We start from the raw sequence: 17,563 nt of genomic DNA, 5'->3' as shown, positions 1-17,563 counted from the left end.
GGGGGGGGGGGGGGGGGGGGGGCCCCAGAGGAAGCTGGTAGCCCTAGGATCAGACTGTCCCAGCAGGGCTGACGGCTCCACACTCCCACACTTCACCCCCCCCCCCCAGCCCATGTCCACCTGCTCACCAGTAACAGCCTCATCTTCTTACAGTCCTGATTCGGGGGCAGTGTGCCCGGTGTCCTGCTGCAGGGCCACTGTTCCGGCCCAGGCCTTGTCCCACACTGCCTGTGGGGCCAGCCAATAAGCCACCAGCAGCTAGCATCTAGGAGAGGCCTTGGCCTACTCAGGATTCTGGAGGGATGGTGCCACTGACTGGCTAAATGTAATGCCTCCAGCCCTAAAGCAGAAACACCTAGAAGGCGTGCTGCAATCCCAGATGTCTCCCGAGCTCACCACAGTTGTCCAAATCTGAATCTCTAGGGCTGAATCCCATTGTCAGCCTTGTGACCAGCTCCCCAGGTAGGTACTGAGGCTCAGGGAAGGTTGGGAAGGGCTGCTGCAAGGGCTGGCAGCTCCAAGGCCTCCATATGCCCTCCATGGACACTATTCTTGCCTGACTGTTCACCAGGTACTCTGACCACTGAGCTTCACTCCCCTTCTCTGAGCCCTCCCTGAACTTTCCTCCCTAACCAATGCCCTCCCATCCTGCTAATCCTGTGTCCTTACATGACATCCCATGAGCTCTAGGGCCCCAAAGTGACCTTCAGGGTGTCCTTATCCCTCATTGCCTTTCCGTACTTCTCACCAAATATTTCTCATAGAGCCAGGCATTCTGAGGAGGGCTGCCCAGGCCTTATCTCAACCTCGCAACAACCCTAGTGAGGAAGGTGTTCCAAAGCCAATTTCACTGATCTAGCTGCTGAGACTCTGAAAGGTCCTGCAGCCAGCAAGTGATCACAGGATTCAAACCTCCACCTAACTCCAAAGCTTGTATTTTCTGTTCTGACACCACACTCAGCTCTTACACTGGGCTGGGGAGTCCAGGATCCACCATTGACTTATTCTGTGAACTTGGCTTCAAGGAGCTTCGGTTCCAATTGAACACTGAAGGCACCTGACACTATGAGACCAAGGAGGAGGGCTTCCTGGGGAAGGTGACCCTGGTGCAGTGAGGAGGCAAAGGACGTTTCTGCAAAACACCCAAATCCTGAGCTCCTCACTGCACCCACTAATCAGGTGAGAAGGGCCTAGGCCAGGGTTTACGGGCACCAGGCCAGATAGGGCATTCTGGCAAGATGGAAGACACAGACCCCACCTGAAGAGGGGCAGTGACTACCCAGCTCCTGCTGATTTTGGCCAAGCAGCAACATGACCAGAGTATCCCACTTTTTCAAACCATGTCAGAAGTGCCTCAGAAATGCCTCCTGGAAGTTTCCAAGTCCCCCTCTGGAGGCTGGAAGTGGCCTGGGCCATCCAGGAAGGCCTGGGGAGGTTGCCTCAGCCCAGCAATGGTCCCACATGGGGCCCAGTCTTTGGAGTTACCTCCCAAGAGTTTTTTTAAGTGGAAACTAAACTATTTTTGTGAAACTTCTCACTTTTTCAGTAGGGGCTTAAAAAAATAAATATTTCATCTCATATCCGGTAAGGTGGCTACTATCCAAAAATGGAATATAACAAGTGTTAGCAAGGATGTGGGGAAATCAGAACTCTCGTGCACTGTTGGTGGGAATGTAAAATGGTGCAGCCGCTGTGGGAAAAGGTACGGTGATTCCTCCCCCACTAATTTTTTTTTTATTTTTTGGCAGCTGGCTGGTACAGGGATCCAAATCCTTGACCACACTCTAACCAACTGAGCTAACTAGGCAGCCCACCCCAAGTAATTAAACATAAAATTACCATGCAATCCAGCAATTCCACTTCTGGATATATACCCAAAAGAACTGAAAGTAGTGATTAGAAGAGTTGTTTGTACACCCATGTTCATGGCAGCATTATTCACAATTAGCCAAGAGGTGGAGGCAAATGAAGTGTCTGTCAACAGATGAATGGATAAACAAAATGTGGTCTATACACACAATGGAATATTATTCAGCCTCAAAAAGGAAGGAAATTCTGACACATGCTACAACATGGATAAACCTTGAAGACATTATGCTAAGTTAAATAAGCCATCACAAAGGGACAAACACTGCATGATTCCACTTATATGAGGTATTTAGAAAGTCAAATTTGCACAGATAGAAAGTCGAATGGTAGTTATCAAGGACTGAGGGGAGAAGAACATGGGGAGTTGTTTAATGTGTATTGTTTCAGTTTTGCAAGACAAAAAAGCTCCAGAGATGGGTTGCACAACAATGTATGATTAACATCACTCAGCTGTCAATTTACAAATGGTTAAGACAGCAAATTTTATGTTATATGCATTTTACCACAATTAAAATTAAAAATAAATACTGTACAGGCCAAACAAAATCAGCTTGTGAGCTGAATGTTTCCTGTAGTCCCTCGACTTTGAGGGCCCTTCTAGTCACTTCACAAGACAAGAAGCCCCAAATGGTGGTGAATAAGCTTTCACCAGAATAAACTGGTGAAAGCCAGAGCCCCAGCCTGCTGGTGCCCCACGGTGACAACCTCTCCATACAGGGTTGTCATTAGGACCTGATAGCCCTGCCCAGTGCACCCTACAGATATGCCCTCCCAGAGGCCCCTTTTCTCACCCATCTACTCTGGCCTCTTCCATCCCTGTCCTCCTCCTGGCTGCTTCGGTTAAGGACTTGGAATGTGGGGTTGGAGCCCAGCCCAGCCTGGCTGACTTTTATTTTTATTTATTTATTTATTTATTTATTTATTTATTTATTTATTTATTTATTTATTTTGTCCTTTTTGAGACCGGCCACACTGCGCTCAGCCAGTGAGCGCTGTGAGCGCACCAGTCATTCCTATATAGGATCCGAACCCACGGCGGGAGAGCTGCTGCGCTTCCAGCGCTGCACTCTCCCGAGTGTGCCACGGGCTCGGCCCCTGGCTGACTTTTAAAACCTTAAGTGCTATTCAGCTTGATTGTCCAACTCCTTTCATTGACGCCAGCTCCAAACAGTCCTCTAGCTTCTGCTGTCCCCTGGGAGTGTTGCCCTCAGAGCCTACAGCATGCCTCTTCTCTCTGGAGTTCTGGGATGCAAGAGCGATCCTCATGCAGCTCCACATGAGGGACACCAGTCCAGAGGTAGGTCCTGGGTCTCCCCAAACAACCAGCAACTGCTGCTCTGGGCTCCTGGGAGTTTGTGAGCACCCACCCTCCTGACTGATGTGGTCTAACCAAGTCCCAGAGATGGCAAAGAAATTAGTAAAAATTTTGTTTGTACTGAGGACACTCCATACAGCCTGAGGCAAAGCTTCTTTCCAGGGAATGGGATTCTATCCTTCCCATCACTTGTCCTCACTTTGGTTGAGAAGAGGGAGGGAACATGTGCAGGCCCATGTGGGAATCTAGGAGTCTAAGGCCTCCCTTATTGTCTCTAGTTCCCACCACAACAGCGCCCTGCAAGCCCTTTCTGGCAACAGGCAGGATCTCCTACAAACTCTCCAAGCTGAAACACTCCTACCAGGCAAGAAGCCCCTTGGATTTGTTCTCAACTTACCTATATGCCAAGCTGTGTGCCTTGGCCAAGCTCTTCCCTTGCCCGGGTCTATTTCTGCCTCAATACAAAGCAGGGTTGGGCTTTAGGCATACAAGCCTTGCATGAGACAATGGATCCATACAGACTGCAGACAGGAGAGGGGGACAGGTAACAGTATCCATCTATCAGGACCAAGAGTCTGAGGAACTCTCTGCCTTCTCTAAAGCCCCAGCACAACCTGGCTGGTTAGCTCAGTTGGTTAGTGTGGTGTTATAATACCAAGGTTAATGTTTGGCCCCTTACTGGTCAGTTGCAAAAATAAATAAATAAATAAAGCTGCAGCACAGTAAAGAATCACCCTAAGGCCTAGAGCCAAGTCAGGTCACTGCTGGGGGGGATTGGGGGGGGGGGCGATGATATAATCTATGTAAACCTAAAACGCAGAAAACAGTATGTTCTCAGATACCAGAACGCACTTTTAACATCACAATGACATGAAAGTATAAGAGCTTGCATGAAAAGGACACATACCCCTGGGGGCACTATATTCTTTCATGTTAAAATGAAAAGACCCACCAAACTAATTTGCAACTAGGAGAAACAGTGAGAAGATAGACATAAAAAAACAAATCTCATTTCTGTTCTTTATTAAACTTAAAGCAAATATGACAAAATAGTCGTGCCAGCGAACATTCTAGTAAGTTATCTGAATTTTTTTATATTTTATTTTTTTTAAAAAAGATGACCAGTAAGGGGATTGACTTGGTGTTGTCAGCACCACACTCCCAAGTGAGCCACGGGCCGGCCCATGAATTTTTAAAAATAAAACAACCAGGGCCAGCCCCCTAGCTCACTCGTGAGAATGCGGTGCTAGTAGCGCCGAGGCTGCGGGTTCAGATCCCATATAGGGATGGCCCGTACGCTCACTGGCTCAGCGTGGTGTGGACGACACTGAGCCGAGGGTTGCCATCCCCTTACCGGTCAAACAAAAAAAACTAAAACAACCAAACCCCACACAAATCAGCCCAAAAGCCACAGGCAGCAGTTTGAGCCCCGCTCTCACACCGGCAGTGCCGGGTGCCCGAGTGTGTAACCTCCCCGGGCCGACCCCGCCCCTCAGCCGGAAGCGAGGGCGTTCAAAAGGGAAATTCAGAGACAAGGCAAGGAGGGCGGGCCTCGGCCGGGACCCCCGCCCGCCGCCCGCCCCACCCGCTCCGCCCACTGCCATTAGCAGTTACGAGTCGGAGCCTGCCTCTGATTGGTGGAAATTCCGATCCCTGATTTGCATAGGGCCTCGGCAGGCGCCTGCTGCTGCCGACACCGCCCTGTCCTCCCTGTTCGCCTCCGGGCCCGCTTCCTTCCAGCAGCCTGAGGCGGCGTTTTGCGGGTTCCTCCGTCCTGGACGCCCCAAAGAGGAAAGAGCCCACCGGCCCTGGCGCTTCCTGGGGATTCTTCCGTTCCTTCCCATCTGAATACCTGTGAAGCTCCCCTCATGCCACTCCCCCCAGCCTCTGCACCTTCTCTTCCCCTAGGGGTTTACAGGAGAGGCCTTTTCAGAGTACCCCCATCTATAGCAGCTCTCTCGGCTCCCTTTGGAACAAACAATAGCAAGTACCAAATTGCAAGTTGTGGTATCTGGTTAATAGCTGTCAGTTCCCTGCTGTAGCACAGGGCTGGGCACACAGTAATTGCTCAAATTCACTGAACAAATATTTGCACACTTTTTTTTTTTTTAAAGATGACCGGTAAGGGGATCTTAACCCTTGATTTGGTGTTGTCAGCACCACGCTCACCCAGTGAGCGAACCGGCCATCCCTATATAGGGATCCGAACCCATGGCCTTGGTGTTATCAGCACCACACTCTCCCGAGTGAGCCACGGGCCAGCCCTGCACACCTACTATTAACATGGGGAGAAAATAAGGGCGCAAAAGTGGTCCCTAGCTTCATGGAACTAATGATGTGGATGGGGAGATAGACAATAAACACCCAAAATAAATATCTCACTATAAAGTCATTCAGTACCAAGAAGGAAAAGTAAGGGGAGCCCACAAAACAAATCACAGGGGCTAGGACCCAGGCTGGGGTGGGTGGTCAGCACCCACACCCACACTCCCAACCCCCACGTGGCAGCCTTAGTTCCAGGCTCAGAATGAATCTCCCATCCCCCAAGCCCATGTCATCCTCTGGGCCCTGCTCTATCTGGAGCTTGGGAATCTTTGCACAGGGCTTGGTGGGCTGTGAAGTGATTCTAGGTCAGATCCAATGCTCCCTGTGGTGAGGACAGCGTCTTGGCCTCTACACCTGTTCTCCTGCCAACCCCTGGAGTTGAGTATGGCAGGCATTCAACTCAGGTTGGTTTTAAGCTAAAGGGTTCAGACAACTTTCAAGTATTATTATTATTATTATTATTATTTTTTTTTTTTTTTTTTTTTTTTTTAAAGATGACCGGTAAGGGGATCTTAGCCCTTGACTTGTTGTTGTCAGCACCACGCTCACCCAGTGAGCGAACCAGCCATCCCTATATGGGATCCGAACCCGTGGCCTTGGTATTATCAGCACCACACTCTCCCAAGTGAGCCATGGGCCGACCCTAGACAACTTTGAAGTATTAAGAGTGAAAAAAGACTCAATCAAGCTTTTATGTAGTTTTTTCCCTCAGAAAGCCCCAGTGCCCCATTTGTGACAAAATCCATTCCTTATGACTGATACCAGGAGAAAACAGGTAAGATTCAGAATCCCCTCCAGCATCATTTTCCAAAATGTAGGGAGAAGTTTATCAAATATAATTTATTCAGAAAAAGTACATTTTAAGAACTTAATTCTAAAAGACAGAAAGAGACCAGAGGCTTGAGCAGAAAATAGCCTCTTGCTAGGAGTACCAAGTTAGGGCTGAGATCTCCCAGTAGAATCAGACTTCCAAACTCCACCAGCCCTACAAGGAAAGGGCAGCAAGCACAGCACCCCATGGGGCCTCCGGGGCTGGTGATGGCAGAGGACTTGCCTTTTCCAACACTGCCCCATCAGCCCCACTGTGGGTTCCTAGTCATGGCTAGGATAGCCACTTCCACCAGGAGCCCACAACTATCAACTAGCACTGTGCCACCTTTTTCCAAAGCACACACACACATACACACAATGCAAGAACCTGTTATCAGCAACAGTATTTAGTACAGCAGACCATGGTCTCTGAAAGTCCCATGTTACTGGCTGTGAGGCCACTTGGCCACAGGCTCCTCCTCCTCCTCTCGCTTCAGCCATCGCTCCAGAAGTCCTGCACTGTTTCTCTTGGTGGGGAATGGGCGGTTCTGCAGGAACTGGCTGGACCACTGGGGCACATCTGACTCTTCCTTCTTGGTTGTTTTTGGGTTTTCCTTTTTGGGTGACTTTGTGGCCAGCCATTGCAACATCTTCTGGCTGCTGCCACTTGCCTTGAGCTCCTAGAAGAAAAAGCACAGCCAACCCAGCTCAAGCTCTTGGGAAGTCCAAGGAAAGAAACAGGGGAAAAGATATTAGGTACTGACTTAGGCTCGGAAAATATTAAGGGCCAGATGAGGACTACTAGTTAGGGGTGGGAAGAGAGGAGTGTGCACCAAGGTGTAAGGGAGGTTTCACAGAGGAGAGTGTGGAACCAGTCACAGAAGACAGCTGAAGAGCATTCCAAACATGCAGAGAATGAAGCATTCTCAGGGAAAAGAATGTAATTCGGTGTGACCACGGAGAGTGCTGGAAAATGAGGCTGGAGAGGTATGAGCTTACCACAGCCACTGTGGTCAGGGATTCACAGGCTAAACTGTTTCTCTTCTGTACAGCCTGTGTGCACAACCTCTCATCAACTACTTCTCCCTTCTGCTTCCCATACATCCACATCCCAACCCTGAACTGAAAGATTCTTAATTTGCATAATGCTACCTCTCCAGAAAGTGACTTCTTTTGGAATAAAGACTGTGGTGAAAATGGGGCAACGTCTAGTGCAAAATGAATATACAGAATTACAGTTTTAGGGCCGGCCCGTGGCTCACTCGGGAGAATGTGGTGCTGATAACACCAAGGCCCCGGGTTCGGATCCCATATAGGGATGGCCGGTTTGCTCACTGGCTGAGCGTGGTGCTGACAACACCAAGTCAAGGGTTAAGATCCCCTTACCGGTCATTTTTAAAAAAAAAAAAAAAAAAAGAATTACAGTTTTAGAGACGTCTAATAAAAAAAAAAGTGTCACAGCTGCAGGAGTTTGAAAATAACTGAGACAAAAGAAAAAAGATGACACTGACTGTGGGTATGGAAAACAAAAAGCTTTAAGGAAAATGGGGAAAGGGGTAACCGTTCTTGCAATCAGCCTCCTTGACACTGCTCAGGCAGTCTAAGATGTCTATTCTTGGAACATTCCAAGCATGTCCTACTTCAGGTCCCTCCATGCCACCTAGAAATAATCACTACTCCCAAACCTTTACCCCAAACCTCAGCAGGGGCCAGCTTTTTGCTCTGGAACTTCACTCTCCACTGCAAGCCTTTTGCCTGCTCACCTTCCCTTCAAAATACATCCTCTGGATCCTTGCTAACTCTAAGAAGTTGAAGTTCACAGCAGGAATGCTCTCTAATCCTCCTGAAAGAGACTGAGGGCTAGAGCTCCTCCAAACTGTAGTTGGGAAAGCTGAAGTACAGAAAAGAGACATCAAAAATCACAGAGGGTTGGAACAGAGATTCGTTATGGTCAAGGGCCCCTTTGTCTTTCTCACAATCACCCCTAGATTAGGAGTCCTTAAACTTGGCTTATCAGACTCAGCAAAGAAGCTTATTAATGATTCAGAAGCCCAAGTCCAACCCTGAATATTGATTCAGGATGTTTAGATAGGCTGCAGCATTTACATTTTTTTTTTTTTTTTTTTAACGATGACCGGTAGTGGGATCTTAACCCTTGACTTGGTGTTGTCAGCACCCTGCTCTCCCAAGTGAGCCAACCGGCCATCCCTATATAGGGATCCGAACCCGTGGCCTTGGTGTTATCAGCACCACATTCTCCCAAGTGAACCATGGGCCGGCCCTAGCATTTACATTTTGAAAGAGTTCTCCCGAGCCCTTTGAGTCACAGGCAGGTTTGAGAATCACTGCTCTACTCTACCTTGCCATATACAAGGAGTATAAAAGCTTTGGGGTGGTGCAAATTAAAGTTCTGATTGTAAAAGGCCATATCTAAAAGAAAAGGCCACACAGAAGACAAAGCTCAAAAAGGACTGAAATAGTCACATACCCCTACCTTTTTGACCACCAAGTCGACAGGGGCCAGACACTCAGGAGTGTTGTTTCTTGAGTTGTTCACCACAGGAGAGACCGGATGGAAGGCGATGTTTTCTGTGGGGTGGATCAACTTCAGAGCTTCCTGAGTTGAGACCTCATCAAAGTCAAGCCATTTAGAGACTTCCTCCTCTCCATCTAATATGGCAGGCATCCTAGCCAAGGTGGCCAAAACATTGATGGGAGAGATGTAGAGTGAGGGTAGGGAGAGACTTGAGTCAGCTGATAGCTCAAACTATCACAAGGAGAAGCTCGCCTTCCCTCTGTACCTCACATGCTGATTGCTGCCATATGCTCTCTGAGCACAACTTGATCAGGCACTAGATTCAACACTTGGAAAACCAAGTTATAAAACTCCATGGTAAGAGCTGTTTTTTTTTTTTTTTTGTCTTTTTTTTCCGTGTCCGGCAACGGATCACAACCCTCAGTGTCGCCCCCGTACCGGACCGGGACCGGCAACAGGATCGCAACCCTCGGTGTTGCCCCCGCGCCTCGCTCAGCCAGTGAACGGGAACCGGTCTGTATGTGGGATCCAAACCCTCGGGCGGGAGCGCCGCCGCGCTTCCCAAGCGGCGCACTTATCCAGTGCGCCACCGGGCCGGCCCAAGAGCTGTTTTTAATGGTGTTATTCTAGAGTGTTTTCTTTCCAGATGATGATTGAGAAGCTAATAGAAAAAAAAAATGGTGCCAGGTACCACAATAGTAATAAAACTTTGCTGTTTTCTGGGGTTTTGTTTTTTCCCTTTTTTTTTTTTTTAAAAATGGAGTGTGCTGGATGTCTCTCTAATTTTGTTCAGATAACTGCAGAACTTGGAAAAGCTGTTGCTGCTGTTGACGCACAACATACTGCTATTATTGGTCTTTTTATATAAATATATATATACATGATTTGAATTTTTGCAAACTTCAGTTGTGCCATCAACTTTGGAAAAAGTATCCCAGTTTACCTTGTTGAGTTGTACAGAAATTAACAGCCATATTGATCTAAAAACATTAAACTTAATTTTTTTTCCATCTGTACAGGGATAATGTGCTGTATTAAATATGTAAGGTCTTATCTACATGGGTTTGATTACAGAAACAAAGTATTCTCTAAATAATGAAAAAAAAAATTTCACGGCAAAGACAGTGATGACTGTTATGACTGAATCCGGTGTACTCCAGTGAACACTCTAGCAAATTGGTGAGCTTTCTATAATGCCCCAGCCTACAATTAAAGGGAAAATAGATCCTGGAAAACTTGTCTATCAATAACAATCTCCAGTAAGAAAGGGCTGTTCACATAATTGTGAACAAAAGGAAACCAGTCCTCAGAAAAGCAGAGTGCTGTCTAAGATGACTCCTGATACCCCGAAGATGTTTGGAAAAGATCCTGTTTAGCTTCCAGTTGTATGTCCTAGGCCAAAGCAAAGCATGGCACACACTTCACCAGTGGATGATACAGCTGATTTTAAGAGATAGATGCATAACCATCTATATCAATAGTTAAATACTGTAACTTCAACAAATCAAACATGACTTTAAAATATTTTTAAAACCTCTGAAATCAGGGCTGGCCATTTAGCTCAGTTGGTGCTGATCAGGTTCAGATCCCTATATGGGCCAGTTTCCAAATAAATAAATTAATTAAAACTCTCTGAAATAGGCCTGGCCTGTTAGCTCAGTTGGTTAGAGCGTGGTACCTATAACACCAAGGTCCAGGGTTCAATCCCTGTACTGGCCACCCCCCAAAAATCTCTAAAAGCCAGGTGCATTTTATGGCAAGTGGCATCTTTGAATTGCATTATAGTTTAGTTGGCAATAACTGGCAGTGTTTTACCCTTCTTTAACAACCTACAAAATAATGGCACATTTAGAATAGATGAAATAGGGGAATTTAGGCTGGCCAGTCAGCTCAGTTGGTTAGAGTGTGGTGTTATAACACAAAGGTCAAGGGTTTGGATCCCCATACCAGCTACCTGCCAAAAAAAGGGGGAATTTATTTTAAGGTTAATTAGCAAAAAATAGAACTACTATGTCATATGAAAGCATAGTTTCACAGATATAGTTTAGGACAAAGGTAAAGTAGGTAATCCTGATAGGTATAGTACTGTATTTTATCATATGAAAACCAAAAAATGGGCCAGCCTGTGGCTCACTCAGGAGAGTGCGGTGCTGATAACACCAAGGCCCCGGGTTCGGATCCCACATAGGGATGGCCGGTTCGCTCACTGGGTGAGCGTGGTGCTGACAACACCAAGCCAAGGGTTAAGATCCCCTTACCGGTCATCTTTTTAAAAAAAAAAAAAAAAAGAAAGAAAACCAAAAAATGACTTTGGAGAGTACTCAGATATGGCAAAAACTGTGAAGGTGTTACACAAGTATAGCAAGTTCTGCTAATGCTTGTTTTTAAAATGCAAATCTGTTCCAATGTGATTTATATATTAAAGAGCAATTGAAGCATAATGCAAATTTTGTGTTTACTCATGCGTGATTTCACTGGTGGGAAACATGAGGTGTACACAGAAAACTGCACATAGCTGAACTGAGCCTTGTAAGAATACACAAAATGCACACACCTCAAACACTGACAGCTAACTTGGACCACAGCATATTATCCTACAAAGTTTTGTTTTGCTATTCTTTTGCATTTGTGAACTTTTACACGTGTGCACACATACATACACACACACACGGGTACTTCAAAAAGTTTGTGGAAAAATGATAACACCAGGTCAAGAGTTTGGATCCCCATACCTGCCAGCTGCCAAAAAAAAAAAGTCTGTGGAAAAACAGAATTAAAAGATAATATGAATCTCTCAATGAACTTTTTGAAGTACCCTCATTTACATACATACATATATATATATATATATATATATATATATATAAATATAAATATATGAGTATCACTCATTTAACATCTCAAACATGTCTAAGCTTCCTGGCCCAAAACATGCTAGGCAGTGCATGAAAATAGAAACATTTTAAATATTGATAAGAAACTTTAATAACACATCTTGAAAGAAACATGAGAACATGTGATTATCTCCCATGCAACCATTATCAAGAAACCACCTCAGTGACAATGTTGCAAAATAAGTGTCCATAGCTGGATCAACTTCAAGAAGTGCTGTGAAGTTAATACCAACCAGGCTTAAAAGAATAGAAGCAATGGAAATATTCTTTAGCATACTAACTGTAGTGGATTGAATTATATCCCCACAAAACTCATTGAAGTTTGAATTGTATCCCCCACATTTTTTTTTTTTTTTTTGTCCTTTTTGAGACCGGCCGCACCACGCTCAGCCAGTGAGCGCTGTGAGCGCACCGGTCATCCCTATATAGGATCTGAACCTGTAGCCTTGGTGTTATCAGCACTGCACTCCCTGAGTGAGCCACAGGCTGGCCCTTCTAAAGCTTTCTGCTGTCAAGAGAACCTACTAAAGAATTTCTAGCATTGATACAGAATGAGGCTATACATTGGATCAAATGTTCAGTTTTGATTAAATAGGCATCTATTATAAACATGCCTCAAAGGAACTACATTTATTTATTTATTTATTTATTTATTTTTTTTTTAAAGGATGACCGGTAAGGGGATCTCAACCCTTGGCTTGGTGCTGTCAGCACCACGCTCAGCCAGTGAGCAAACCGGCCATCCCTATATGGGATCCGAACCCGCAGCCTTGGTGCTATCAGCACCGCACTCTACCGAGTGAGCCACAGGCTGGCCCAGGAACTACATTTAAAGGGGGAAAACAAGTCCCAGGATTTAAGACTGAAAAAAATAAAAAATTTTTTGCATAACCTTCCTTCCACAACGTCATAGTAACTCACGAGCTGCAGTTCTTCCAACACCTACTTCCACAAGGAAACTTCATGTCTTTTTCAAGGTAAAGTGCCATATTATTGTAGTATTTATGTATTTCTTAACTACTTAACATGATTAAAAACTGGGCTATTGTTTTTATTAGATTCCTATTACTTTTTAATGGTTACTGACAAAGTTTTTAAGTGTTGTCTACTTAACTCTAGTTTCCCCATAAGTTATTTTAATTCTACAATTTTGCAGAGTGCAGTAGTTTTTAGGAATGCATGTCATGTTACAGCTGAATTGACAGTAACTGTATTTTTCAAAACAACTCTCTTAGTTTCCTACTCCCTAAAGCAACCTATCTAAAAGTACACAGAACAAATTCTCCTTTGAATCCTTTTGGATCCACAGATAAGAACTGTGACTTGCCTGTGGTGGATGCCATTCAAGCCTTTGCAGGAATCCACTGTGATGATGGTATAGGAATACAAGAGGTCTCCTCCCTCTGGAGGCTCCCAGCAGTCAAAGATCCCAGCCATTGTCAGCAGCCTCCAGTTGTCCCAGACTTTCTCCCAGTTCTCAGGACTGTCTATGAGACCAATGCTGCCTGACTGGAAGCAAAATACATGGGTAGATTAGATGCACTCAGCAGACTTCTACATGCAGATTGGGGAGTACTTAAGGGACTTAAGAGCATAGCAATCATTTTAGAAGCAATTCAGCCCATGCTTTATTAACCCTTCTTGATTCAATTTTTCACCAAAGGAAAGAGGCTTGGTGGCAAATGACCACCAAAGCTGTAAATTTATGGCTCCTCAATACTTTCAGAATTTTAGACCTTCACTGGGCATTCAGGCCTTCCATGAACTGGCCAACCATTCGAGCTATCACTCACATTGTTAATTTGAACCTAAACCAGCTGTTTGTAAATGCCACTTTCATGCAATTTCATGCCCTTGTGTCTTGCTGAACCTTCCTGTACACAAAATGTCCTTCCCACCCTTTCTCATCATGCCAACTCCTACTTGCCATTCAAGATTTAGTTCATAAATCTTTATGAACTAAAAGAGATTTATAAAAAGATGGGAAGAGCATCACTTCCACCCTAACAATAAGAAAACAGCTTGATAATCTCTAAAACCATAACTTTTCTTAAACTCATCAGAGAACTGAGATCGCAGGACAACCAATTAGCCTGAAATTTAAGGAAGAACAGGACCTCCAAAGGGAGGTGGGACACAAGTACTGGCTTATCAGTGGCAACAGGAAGAAGACAGGGCCTTTGTATAAGCAGGTAAGATATTCAGGTAAAGTTATTATCAAATTGCTAAAAACAGAGTATGGGCAAGCGTGAGTACAGAACCTCTGGGAGGTGCAAACATCAGGGCAACATGCATCAGCTCACAGGAACTTCTCACCAGGTGTTCACAAGACTGGGAACAGGGCAGGAGCCTGAAGGAAGCCTTCCTTGCTGTTGCACATCTAGAGAAGGGGAGCTCCTCTGCTTCAGGAAAGGCATAAAGCCTTACTGATCACTTCTCCCCCGAGGAACAAAAGTCTTAAGTGGTCAGGAAAGGGTAATAATCCCTAATACCCTTTGGATACAGGTAAAGACCTATTGAGGCTGGGGAAGTAGAAAAAAAAAAAACTCCTACCCCTGGGGCAGGTGCAGGATCACTGAGAAAGCCCAAGCCACAGAGGCAAGGACACAGACCTGCCTAAGAAAGACGGACCATGGTAAAAAAGGACTACCTCCACCCTCCTTCCAAATGAGCAAACACCAAGTGACAAGCAGCAGCAGTCTACTTCTAGAGAAGGGGTGAGACCACAGAGAGACCATCTCTAAGGCACAGGCTCCCAGGAAAGTCTTACAGCTGAGGAGAGCAGGGCTGCTAAGAAAAACCCTCTGGAAAATCAAACCTCACTGGAAACACTAGGTAATACCAGATAACTTGAAAGCCTGTGGTGAGCAAAGGTAACTATAACAACAAAACCCAAACCCAGTTCAATTCCTGACAGGACTGACTCAACTTCACACGTTAATGCCCTAATAGAAGAATTTCCAGGGGCCGGCCCGGTGGCGCACTGGATAGTGCGCCGCTTGGGAAGCGCGGCGGCACTCCCGCCCGAGGGTTCGGATCCCACATGCAGACCGGTTCCCGCTCACTGGCTGAGCGAGGCGCGGGAGCAGCGCCGAGGGTTGCGATCCCGTTGCCGGTCCCCGGTCCGGTGCGGGGGCAACACTGAGGGTTGCGATCCGTTGCCGGACACGGAAAAAGACAAAAAGACAAAAAAAAAAAAAAAAGAATTTCCAGATGTAAATATTTCTCAGTCTCTGTCCTACATATTATGTCTGGCAACAATCAAAAACTACAAGACACAAAAAAGCTAGAAAAAACAGTCAGCTGCCAAGAGATAAAAATCAACAAAACCAAAATCAAGAGATTACATTTGCCCCAGGGCTGTCCAGTTGGCTAACTGTGGAGAGCGTGGTGTTGGTAACACCAAAGTCATGGGTTTGGATCCCCACACCAGCCAGCTGCCCCCAGCTCTCCAAAAAAGATTACATTTACCAGATGCTGAAACTATCAGATAGAGAATTTAAAATAAATATAATTTATATGTTAAAGGCTCTTGTGGAAAAGGTGGACAACATACATGAACAGGTAAGAAATGTCAGCAGAGAGATGGAAACATTAAGAAAGAATCAGGGACTGGCCAGTTAGTTCATGTGATGCTGATAACACCAAAGTCTAGTGTTCCATCCCTGTACCAGCCACCTGTGCCCCGCAACCCCACCAAAAAAAAAAGAATCAGTAAACTTAAAGACAGGTTATATGGGTTGAATGTGTCCCCCAGGTTTCATGTATTAGAGACTTCATTCCCACTGTGAAAGTGTTAAGAGGGTGGGAAATCCTATTATGGTAATTGAAATGTGAAGCCTTTAAGAGGTGATTAGATTGTGAGGACTGTATCCTCCTGAACAGATTAATCCATTGATGTTTAATGGATAGTAATGGGCATGGAATGGATGGCTTTATAAGGAGAGGGAATGAGAAGCTCAGCTCTCTCTTGCTCAAGCTATTCACCACGTGACACCCAATGCTACTGAGAAGAGTCACCACCCACAAACAAGGCCCTCACCAAATGTGCACCCTGGACTTTGGACTTCTCAGCCTCTGAAATTGTAAGAAATAAATTTTATTTCTTTATAACTTACCCAATTTCAGGTATTTTGTTATAAGCAACAGAGACAGACTAATACAACAGGTCAATGAAAATTGCCCACGCTGAAGCACAGGAAAAAAAGAAAGAAAAATACATACGAGAACATCTAAGAACTATATGACAACAGCAAATCATCTAACACATGCGTAATGAGAATCCCAAAAAAGGGCTGGCCAGGTAGCTCAATTGGTTAGAGAGCAGCCTTATAACACCAAGGTCACGGGTTTGGACCTCAGAACCCATGCCAGCCAGCCGCAAAAAAAAAAAAAAAAATCCCCCAAAATGAAGAAAAAATGAGGCAGAAGAAATATTTGAAGAGGTAATAGCCAAAAATTTTCAAAAAATTATTTAAGACATCAAATAATAGAACCAAGCAGTTCAGAGAATAGGCTAAAACATGCTAGGCTAAAACACACACACACATATCTACATACATCATATTCAAATTGCTAACCAAAGAGAAAATTTTTGAGGTAGAGGGGTCGGGTGGAAGGGTGAGGGAAGTACTCATTACACACAAAAGAAAAAACAATTACAATAGACTTCTCAATAGAAACTATAAAAGCCAGAGACAGTGTAGTGCATTTTTTTTTCCTTTTTTGCGGGGGCAGCTGGCTGGTACAAGGATCCAAACCCTTGATCGTGGTGTTATAACACTGCAAATAGAGGGCATTTTTTAAAGTGCAGAAAGAAAACAAACAAAAAAACAAAAACTGCTAACTCAGAATCCTATACACAGTAAAAAAGTCTCTCAAAAATGAAGGTAGGGCCGGCCTGGTGGCACACTGGAGAGTGCGCTGCTTGGGAGCGCGGTGGCGCTCCTGCCGAGGGTTCGGATCCCATGTGGAGACCGGTTCCCGCTCACTGGCTTAGCGTGGTGCGGCCGCAACACCGAGGGTTGCGATCCCATTACCGGTCAGTAAAAAAGACAAAACAAGGAAAAAAAAAAAACAAAAAAATGAAGGTAGGGCCGGCCTGGTGGCACACTGGAGAGTGCGCTGCTTGGGAGCGCGGTGGCGCTCCTGCCGAGGGTTCGGATCCCATGTGGAGACCGGTTCCCGCTCACTGGCTTAGCGTGGTGCGGCCGCAACACCGAGGGTTGCGATCCCATTACCGGTCAGTAAAAAAGACAAAAAAAGGAAAAAAAAAATGAAGGTAGTGGTTGCCACAGGCTGGGGGCAGGAAGGTGTGGAAGCGACTACTAATGGGTATGGGTTTCTTTTTGGGGGTGATAATAGTGTTCTGGAATTAAATAGTGATGATGGTTGTACAACATTCTGAATTTACTAAAACCTACTGTATACTTTAAAAAGGTAAATTTTATGATGTATGGATTATATGTCAATAAAGAAAATCATGATGATTTAAAAAGAAAATAAGAAATAGATACTTTTTCAGACAAACTGAACTAGAATTCATTACCAGCAGACCTGCACTACGACAAATATTAAACAGAGTTCTTTAGGAAGAAGGAATATGATGCCACATAAAAACCTAGATCTACACAAAGAAATGAAGATCAATGGAAATGGCTAAATAAAGGTAAATGTAAAAAAAACTTTTCTTACTTTCATCACTCTAAAATACAATCGACATGGGCCGGCCCGGTGGCGCACTGCTACAGTGCGCCGCTTGGGAGCGTGGCAGCGCTCCCGCCGAGGGTTCGGATCCCACATACAGACCGGTTC

The 17,563-nt window shown here is 45.3% G+C and overlaps 1 protein-coding gene across 3 annotated transcripts in view; it reads right to left on the bottom strand.

Moving 5' to 3' along the window:
- Window positions 1-6,330: 6,330 nt before the first annotated feature.
- The window catches only part of HMCES (5-hydroxymethylcytosine (hmC) binding, ES cell-specific), a 41,578-nt gene continuing 30,345 nt past the window's right edge, over window positions 6,331-17,563 (bottom strand). For all 3 annotated transcript variants that reach the window (XM_008565251.1, XM_008565246.1, XM_008565258.1), the window contains 3 exons: window positions 13,077-13,258; window positions 8,814-9,006; window positions 6,331-6,999 (listed from right to left, as the gene is read on the bottom strand). In XM_008565251.1, the coding sequence (XP_008563473.1) occupies window positions 6,763-6,999; window positions 8,814-9,006; window positions 13,077-13,258 (612 nt within the window). In that variant the 3' untranslated portion in view covers window positions 6,331-6,762. The remainder of the gene's footprint in view (window positions 7,000-8,813; window positions 9,007-13,076; window positions 13,259-17,563) is intronic.

Source organism: Galeopterus variegatus, unplaced genomic scaffold, assembly GCF_000696425.1.
Source record: "Galeopterus variegatus unplaced genomic scaffold, G_variegatus-3.0.2 Scaffold196, whole genome shotgun sequence".
In the NCBI taxonomy this organism is placed as follows: Eukaryota; Metazoa; Chordata; class Mammalia; order Dermoptera; family Cynocephalidae; genus Galeopterus; species Galeopterus variegatus.
This window is presented reverse-complemented; position numbering and strand designations above follow the sequence as displayed.